The sequence below is a fragment of the Arachis ipaensis genome, chromosome B09, assembly GCF_000816755.2.
Source record: "Arachis ipaensis cultivar K30076 chromosome B09, Araip1.1, whole genome shotgun sequence".
Taxonomy (NCBI): domain Eukaryota; kingdom Viridiplantae; phylum Streptophyta; class Magnoliopsida; order Fabales; family Fabaceae; genus Arachis; species Arachis ipaensis.
The window spans coordinates 138,165,236-138,174,578 of record NC_029793.2 but is presented as its reverse complement, the minus strand read 5'-3'; the positions used below and the strand labels follow the sequence as shown (position 1 = coordinate 138,174,578).

At 37.1% G+C, this 9,343-nt stretch overlaps 2 protein-coding genes across 2 annotated transcripts in view; one reads left to right on the top strand and one right to left on the bottom strand.

Moving 5' to 3' along the window:
• LOC107618982 (polyadenylate-binding protein 5) overlaps positions 1-836 on the bottom strand; it is a 4,644-nt gene extending 3,808 nt beyond the window's left edge. Inside the window, exon 1 of the mRNA XM_016321176.2 lies at positions 321-836. Coding sequence (XP_016176662.1) covers positions 321-570 — 250 coding nt within the window. The 5' untranslated portion in view covers positions 571-836. The remainder of the gene's footprint in view (positions 1-320) is intronic.
• Positions 6,637-8,103, top strand: LOC107616308. The gene is made up of 3 exons (XM_016318284.1): positions 6,637-7,121; positions 7,176-7,666; positions 7,763-8,103. The coding sequence occupies exons 1-3, from the start codon at positions 6,637-6,639 to the stop codon at positions 8,101-8,103; spliced, it is 1,317 nt and encodes a 438-aa protein (XP_016173770.1).

Below are 9,343 nucleotides of genomic sequence, written 5' to 3'. Positions count from 1 at the left end.
TACTCAATTATATACAAAATTCACTAAAATATCGTAAATTTCAATGGACTCTTCTTATAAAAATAATGATTTTGAACCTAGAATAATAATGATAATGATAAACCGATACGATCCATTACAGTTAGCGAATGATCTCTCTTTACTAATCTATATATATAGAAAAAGGAAATAGGATAAAACATTAAACACGCAAAACAAACCATCAATACGAAAATATCAACGAAGATCAAATAAACTGAAATCAATCTACATGCAATTCCACCAACAAAGAATAAATGTATGAAAACACGAAAGAATTAAGAAAGGAGGAGAACGAGAACCATGTTCATAGCTGGAATAGTTGACATAAGCGTAACCAAGAGAGGATCGCTTCGTAAGATCCCTGCAAACCCTAATCGAGACAACCGGAGCAATCTGACTGAACAGATCATAAAGCTGCGCCTCGTTCACGTTCCCCTCCAGATCCCCTACGTACAGGGATGCATTGGAGAATGGCCCTACGCCCAATGCCGCCGCCGGAGCCGCCGTAGACTGAGCCACCGGTGCAGAAATCGCTGCCGCTGCCGCCATTACCTTCTTCCGGCGAAATCAATCAGAAAGAAACCGGAAAAAGATTGAGAGAGTGAGAGCGAGGAGTGGCAGCAACTGCGATTGTGTCTTCTGCTGTGAATGGAAAATCTAGAAGGGACAAACAAAATTATGATTAAGGAAATCCTATTTTTATGATTTCGGAGTATTAATTACTATATTTTTTCCTTTTTTATTTTTTTATTTTTATTTTTTTTCCTAGTTGTGCTTCTGAGGAATACGGAACAGAGAGTTGGAGAGAAGGAAGAAATAAAAAGAGTGGGGAGTTTATATACGTGCACGCGTGAAAAACGCTCTCGTTTCGTTCTAGGTTTCGCGTTTGGAGAATGATGACGTGGCACTTTTTTTTTTAATACGGACTCCCGCGTGTTGCCGTTGGTCGCGGTTTTTTCTGTTCCTTTTCCTGTATTCCTCTCACTCGCGCTCTCTCTATATATATTCTTTTGCTAATGTCTATGATATTTATTAGATAATCATTATTTTTTTTTTTATAAAAAAGGTTTAGGAAGAATACGTGTTTATATTTCATAATGTTGATCCAAAAAAATTTTGGACCATTCGAAATAAGTAAGTGGTAGTTTTTCAAAAAGATGTATATTAAACCATTCTTCCACCTTAGCCCATGACAATAATAAAGACGTCTCACGGCCCACAAATTCAACCCAACAGAATACACAAATTAAATTATAATTTAGTCTTTATCTTATCTTATAGTTATCTTTATCTTTATCTCTATCTCTATCTTATCTTTATTTACTTTTATCTTTCATAGGCCAATACTCTTTATATACTTAGTTTTACCTTTATAGTTTACAATTCATTCAATCAACAATCAATAAAATTTCTTCATCTTTTTTTTTTTCACAATTCTTTTATTTTTCCTATTCTTTCACAATTTTATTATAGTATCAGAGCTCCTCTTGAGCTCTGCTGACATCCATGGATCAAAGAGAAAGGGAACACCAGCAACTTCATCCGGAGCCTCTTTTGAATTTTTCGTCAGCCCAACACTTTTTTTTCATGGCACTTCATTTCAATGAAGAAGCTCGTCCTTCAAACCAACTTGAGCTTTTGCCAAGTCCAACTACTCATTATCTTTGTTCTTTCAATACCTTTTCTACTGTTAACAATTCTTCAAATCGAGATTCATTCTTGAATACTTGGATCATTGATTCTGGTGCCATAGATCACATTTCATCAAATTTGTCTTGGTTTATTTCTTACACACAAATTTCTCCTATTATTTTTCATTTACCAAATGGTTCTCGAACTACTGTTTCTTATAAAGGCATCGTTCAATTTTCACCATCCTTGGTTCTTCATGATATTCTTTATTTACCTCATTTCAACTTTAATATTATCTCTGTTTCAAAAGTTACTTCAGCACTCATATGTGAACTTACTTTTTCATCTTCTTCTTACACTCTACAGAGCAACAATTTGGGGACAATTGATTTGGCCAGAATGAGAGAGGGATTATATGTCTTTGAACCTGTAAAAATTCATCCACTACACACTCCATAAATTCCATCCAATCTCCACCCATTACACCTTCCAATATATGGCATTTTTGTTTAGGACACCTTTCTAGGCAAAGACTTAATCATTTACATAAACAATTTCCTTTTATCTCTATGCATCATGACGAGGCTTGTGACATTTGTTATATTTCTAAACAAAAGAAACTTTTATTTTCTCAAAGTTTTAACAAAGCCAGTGCAAGTTTTGATTTATTACATTTTGATATTTGGGTCCGTTTCGACAAAATTCTATTCATAATCATAAATATTTTTTTACTATTGTTGATGATTTTAGCCGCTTTACATGGGTTACTTTATTAAAATCAAAAGGAGAAGTACAAAATCAAATAAAAAATTTTATTACTTTAATTGAAACACAATTCAACTCCAAAGTCAAAACTATTCGTTCCGATAATGGACCAGAATTTATTTTACCTGATTTTTATGCTTCAAAGGGCATTATTCATCAACGTAGTTGTGTTGAAACTCCTCAACAAAATGGAAGGGTAGAACGCAAGCATCAACATATTTTGAATATAGCTCGTGCTCTTATGTTTCAATCTAATTTACCATCATCTTTTTGGTCTTATGCTGTTAGACATGCTGTTTATTTACATAATAGAGTTCCATCATTCGTAATTAATTTTAAAATACCATTTGAGATTTTATTCAATCATCCACCAAATTATCATGACATTAAAATTTTTGGATGCTTATGTTTTGTTTCTACCCAAATGGCAAACAGATCAAAATTTGATCCAAGAGCCAAAAATGCTGTATTTATTGGCTTTCAATATGGTTTTAAAGGGTATATTGTTTATGTTTTAGAAGATAAAAGAATTGAGATTTCTAGAAACGTGATTTTTTATGAAAAAATCTTGCCCTTAGTCACAAAAAATGTCCAATTCCAGACACTCAGCCCAACATTGCCAAACACACCTCAAAAACAAGATTCAGTTAGTCTTCCAGTTGAACCCTCACCTATACCCATTGACCCAACTCCACTTAGTTCTTTATTTTATCCAACAACCTCTCCTTCTTCCTCACTATTGTTTCCTAACCAAGTTGAACCCATGACCACCGAATCACTTTCAACACTAGACACCAGTCCACCATCACCTTCTCATCCACCGTCACCTTCTTCACCACCTGAGCAACCCCATCCTCGTCATTCCGACCGGCCTCACCGACCTCCAGCATATCTCTCTGATTACTTGTATAATTCCTCTCTCATCTCTACAAATCAATCTCCCTCAAAGTGCAAGTATCATTTATCTTCAGTCATGTCTTTTTCTTCTCTTTCACCTTCACATAAAAAGTTTCTTTTATCTCTACATTCTGACACTGAGCCAAAGTATTTTAAGGACGCCAATCAACACTCTAATTGGCGTAGTGCTATGAAAGATGAGTTGGATGCTCTTGAGCTGAACAAAACTTGACGTCTTGTTGATTGCCCTGCAGGGATTAAGCCGGTTGGCTGTAAATGGGTCTATCGCATCAAACGCAAGCCTAATGGTTCAGTTGATCGATATAAAGCACGCCTTGTGGCAAAAGGGTTCACTCAAACTGAAGGTGTTGATTTCTTGAAAACTTTCTCCCCTGTTGTCAAGCCTGCCACTATCAGATTAGTTTTGGCATTGGCCTCTTTGAAGCATTGGCCTATACATCAGTTGGATGTCAATAATGCTTTCTTACATGGGGATCTTTCTGAGGATGTTTATATGACTCTGCCACCCGGATTTATATCTTCTCAACCGAATCAATGCTGTAAGCTACTAAAGTCACTGTATGGTTTACGACAATCTAGTCGTATGTGGTATGACAAACTTTCTCATCTTTTGCTATCTCATGGATATCAGCAGACCTCATCTGATTATAGTTTATTTGTCAAATTCATTGGTGATCAAATTTCTATCCTTTTAGTCTATGTTGACGACATTGTTCTCACTGGTAATTCCATTTTTGAACTTGCTGCCATTAAGTCTATTTTGCACCAACACTTCCGAATTAAAGACTTGGGCCCATTAAAATATTTTTTGGGTATTGAAGTTGCTCAATCAGAGAAGAGAATTTGCTTATCTCAGAGAAAATATTGTCTTGATCTTTTGGAGGATTCTGGTTTATTAGGTGCTAAACCTGCCTCTGTTCCAATGGATAGTACCACAAGACTATATCAAGACAAAAGTCCCCTGCTATCCGACCCTTTTGTATATCGTCGTTTGGTTGGCCGTCTTATCTATCTCACCACTACTCGACCGGATATCATGTATGCCACTTAACAATTAAGTCAATTCATGGCATCTCCTACTGAATCTCATCTTCAAGCTGCCAAACATGTGTTACGATATCTGAAAACTAGTCCCGGCAAAGGACTTTTCTTTCCAAGGGAATCAGAAATTCAGCTTCTCGGCTTCAGTGACTCTGATTGGGCCAGATGTCCTGACACTCGATGATCTTTAATAGGTTATTGTTTCTTCTTAGGCAGTTCTTTAGTCTCTTGGAAGACCAAGAAACAAACCACCGTTGCCCTCTCTTCCACGGAAGCAGAATATCGTGCACTTGCCAACACAACTTGTGAACTTCAATGGATACTAAATGTGTTACAATTTTTACGCATCTCTCCTATCCGCCCACCAGTTTTATATTGTGATAATCAGAGTGCTCTTCATATTGCTGCTAACCCGGTTTTTCATGAACGGACCAAACATTTAGAGGTTGATTGTCACTTGATTCGACAAAAAGCTCAAGCTGGAGTGATGAAACTTCTCCCAATTCCCTCTTCTGGGCAACTAGCTGACATCATCATCAAGCCTTTGTCTCCTCAACCCTTCCATCTTAATTTGAATAAGCTTAGTGTTCTTGACATCTTTCATCCTCCAGCTTGCGGGGGCGTATTAAACCACTCTTCCACCTTATCCCATGACAATAATAAAGACGTCTCACGGCCCACAAATTCAGCCCAACAGAATACACAAATTAAATTATAATTTAGTCTTTATCTTATCTTATAGTTATCTTTATCTTTATCTCTATCTTATCTTTATTTACTTTTATCTTTCATAGGCCAATACTCTTTATATACTTAGTTTTACCTTTATAGTTTACAATTCATTCAATCAACAATCAATAAAATTTCTTCATCTTTTTCTTTCACAATTCTTTTATTTTCTTATTCTTTCACAATTTTATTAATGTATGCATAAGCGTGAGGTTGAAAGTGACTGGCATAAAATTGGATCTCAAATGATTTGTTAATCGGATAAATCTAATCGAATAAGATATTCGATATGCATAATCGAGTAAGGCCTTCGACAGGTGGGTCGAATAGTCATGGTAGTGGAACGGTTAGAGGCTATTATCACATGAGGAAATTATGGGAAATGGCTATAATCAAGCGGCGGAAACGGTTATCAAGAGGAATTATATTCAAAGTTGTAATCAATTGTAATTAATTCTCAGTTATGTAAAATAGATTATAAATACTAGGAAGTATTAGGAAATTGGGGTTGGAATTTTTACTCAGAAAAATACTCAAACACACTCACATCCCAAGAAATTTCTGAGTCTGCAATCGAGTATCTTTTCTATAGGGTTTCTTCCATCTTTTTATTCTTTCAATTTATATTTTTGTAAATTTTAACATTTCAAGTAAATTTATTTTCCAAGTGTTCTTTATTTTCATTGTTCAATTTATCTTTCTGCATCTTAATTTCGCATGTTAAAGCCCTTCGATTCAATCAAAGGCATTTTATTGTTTTCTTTTAAATTCCAATGTAAATTATTTTCTATATGTAAGCGATTTTCCTTTTGAAAACTTTATTTCTTTTATATTATTTTTTCAATTTACAAGGTTTAATTTATCCTTTCTCTCAAAACTTATCTAATGGAAGACACTTTGATGCACTTTTAGAAGAATTGGTACCTGCAAAGAGGAGTATGTTTCGCTCCTAGACCATTAGAATCGAACCACTATCGATTTGCTAAAAATTGAAAAAATAAATTGGCACGCCCGGTGGGACAGTTTTTAAATTGAAGTGTGTCAAATAACTTTTTTCAGTATTACTTAGTGTATGCGATTACGGAGTGGAAAAATCATTCACATGACTGATGAGATATCGATTGTGAATGGTGGTTCATCCACTAATGATAGCATACCAGTATCTGTGCAATAGGCCGACGTGTCTTCACATTCGGAGGCTGCAATTGGAACTGAAAGTATAGCAGTCACGACTATTCAGACTGGAAATGTTAGACGTAATATCCGTCCACGTGGTCCTGCGCTGCCGTATCAGCCTCCATTAACCGCTGGTTGGCCTCCCTATGGTCTTCCTCCTGGTTATACCCCATCGGTGGGTGGTTTTATCCCACCTATCTGCTTTGGAAATGCAAATGGAGTGAATAATACTCAAAATTCACAACAGTACTCTGAGTACTCTCGTGATTATAATGTGGGTTCCAAGTGGAAAAGAATCACCATGACTTAGTCAATTTATTGACCCAACAAATGACTACAATTCTGAATCCTATGATGGCTGATCATCAATCAAAATTCGAGCGTCTTGCTAGACAAGTCGAAAAGATTGCTCGGATTGTTGATTATGATGGAGGTGAAGGGCATAACGCCAGGGGAAATAATGAAGGAGTAGAAAATGTTTTTCAAAATGCAGATAATGTTTTGAATCAAGAAAACCCTTATGTAGTTTCCCAAGGTCAAAATGCTTATGGCGTTTTAGCCAGATTACGTGCTAATCATGGTGGTGAACGTTATCAAGTCACTAGAATTGTGGAAGAAGTTTTAAATCGAGTTGGGCCCAATGTTGGTTTTATGAATCGACCACATTTTGTGTCTGCTTTTCCCCAAGTTGTTCAGATGGCTGAAGTGCCAAGAGGGGTGAAGAATCCAAAAATAGTCACAAAATTTGCTAGTGAAGTCGGAGAATCAACTATTGAACATGTTGCTCGTCATTTGGTCGAGATTGGGAACTTAGCCAATGATGAAAATTTGAAAATGAAGTTTTTTTCTTCTTCGTTAACGAAGAATGCATTTACTTGGTTTTCAAATCTCAGACCAAATTCCATCACAACATGGAATCAGTTAGAAACTGCTTTTCACGCTCAGTTTTATCGAGGGGAGATGAATGTAGCAGTTACTGATCTAGTGGCTTTGAAACGTGAAGATGGTGAAACCATTGATGATTATTTAATACATTTCAAAAATGCTAGAAGTAGATGCTATGTGTCATTACTCGAAAGTGAGGTAGTAAAAATAGCAACTATGGGGTTAGGATTCTATATGCGCAGAAAACTGCTTAATGAGTATATTCCTGATTTGGCCCATTTGGCTGAAAAGGTTCGACAGACCGAACTCATGAAAAAAGAAAAAGAAAAGTATATAAATGAACAAAGATCAAAGAATAAACCCTTTACTCGAAAAGAAAAGGTTTCTTATGTGACCATGGAATCCTCAGAGGAGGAATTCGATTTCGAAACAGAAGTCGATTTGGCCGAACTTAAGAAAGGTCCTCCATATGTTTGTTATTTATTGAAGAAACTTCCAAGTAATGAAAAGTCGAATGATTCAAAACTGAAAAGTGGAAAGAAATATAGTTTTGATATTTCAAAATCTGATCATATTTTCGATGTGTTGCTTAAAGATAAACAATTAATTCTGTCTGAGGGTAGAACTTTACTTTCCGTGAAAGATTTAAAAGAAAAACCTTACTGTAAATTTCACCAAGCAACAAGCCATTCGACTAACAGTTGCGTCCGTTTTAGGGACTTGATTCAAGAAGCGATAATGGAAGGACGGTTGAAATTCGACGATGGCAAGAAAGAGATGAAGGTTGATGTGGATCCTTTCGAGGTTGATGCCAGTTATGTCGAACCTTGTTTTGGAGTGAACATAGTTGGCATGTCCTATGATTTTGAAGTGGCTCTTGATGATTTCGAGTCACAGGTGAGGTCTGTATACCCCCCCAAAACAGGGGATGGTTAGCTGGATTTCTTGGTTTAGCAAAAGATCAAAGACCGGGACGTATCTCTGTGTTCACGGTGCAATGCTGTTTTTGATGCTGAAGCAGCAGCAATCTTTGAAAAGGAAAGGATGAAGAAAGAATTGGCTCATAGATAAGAGAAAGCACGCCAGAGGCAGCCGATTAGGCGTATGGAGGGTTCTAGCTCATAGACCCCTCAAAAAAATGTGTTTACACCTTTAAGCCGGTCCCAAGACATAGATGTTCAATGGATTAGGAATTGCCAAGAATTCCAGAGACGTGATCATCTGTGTCGACGTAATCCACAATGGGGCATCGAGCACCTTCTCGAAACCAGTATTCCTACTATCGAGGTCGTGCCAGGGGTTATCCGCGAGGAAGAGGAGGAAGGAGAAGTTTCAGTCAGAACAAGAAACTTTCGATTGAGGCGGGCAAAGAGCTAAGCAAGGGGGCAACGCCTTCTGTGTATTCTCGAATTATTTTTCCTTCTGATGGAGAGACTTACCCCAAAGAGATTCCATCACCTGCAAAGATGGAAAAGGGCAAAACAATAGCCCAATCTTCTGGAGTCGATAAAAATAAGGATGTCGATGTTGATGAGGAATATTTTGATGAAGGGCATGATGACATGGTAGGGACGATTTCGATCATTCCAACCGAATATTTGGGGGAGTATGAAGGTGACCCCAATGAAGATTATGATTCGGAGGATGAGGAAGCTTTTTCCTTTATCCGAATTGAAGACGAGCCGGGATAATTATTGCGGCCTACTGAAAAACAAATGTCTCATCTCTGCCCACTTCATATAACAACTACTTTGAGTGGCATAAAGGTGATAAACCCTATTTTTAGGGTTTATCTTGTATGGATTTTAAGGGTTTTATCGATGTTCTCTCACACTTATTCATAAATAATGCATGGTTTTGTGTTTCCTTCCCGATTTTCACCTCATGGATGAAAACATGCATCTTTTACACTAAAGTATCATATTTGAATCATCTCCTATTACCATTCGATACCGTGATCTGTTTGTTAAGTGATTCTAGAGTTCTTAGGGCGAGGATGGCCTAGAAGAGGAGAAGGAAGCATGCATGAAGGGAAGGAGCATGGAAAATGAATTTTTGGAGCTTGAGCAGTGACGCGCACGCGTACCTTGCGCGTACGCGTGGATACGCGCCACTGGATCGGCGCAGGAAAGCCAACGCTAGAAGCCAGCGCATTCGTGTGGCTCAGCCAAAATCT

Excerpts from the sequence above, each read along its gene's own strand:
- LOC107616308 (XM_016318284.1), top strand. The coding sequence starts at position 6,637 with ATGGCTGATCATCAATCAAAATTCGAGCGTCTTGCTAGACAAGTCGAA. Across the intron at positions 7,122-7,175 it reads GATGAAAATTTGAAAATGAA|ACCAAATTCCATCACAACAT; the intron begins GTTTTTTTCTTC and ends TTCAAATCTCAG. Across the intron at positions 7,667-7,762 it reads TTTATTGAAGAAACTTCCAA|ATAAACAATTAATTCTGTCT; the intron begins GTAATGAAAAGT and ends TGTTGCTTAAAG.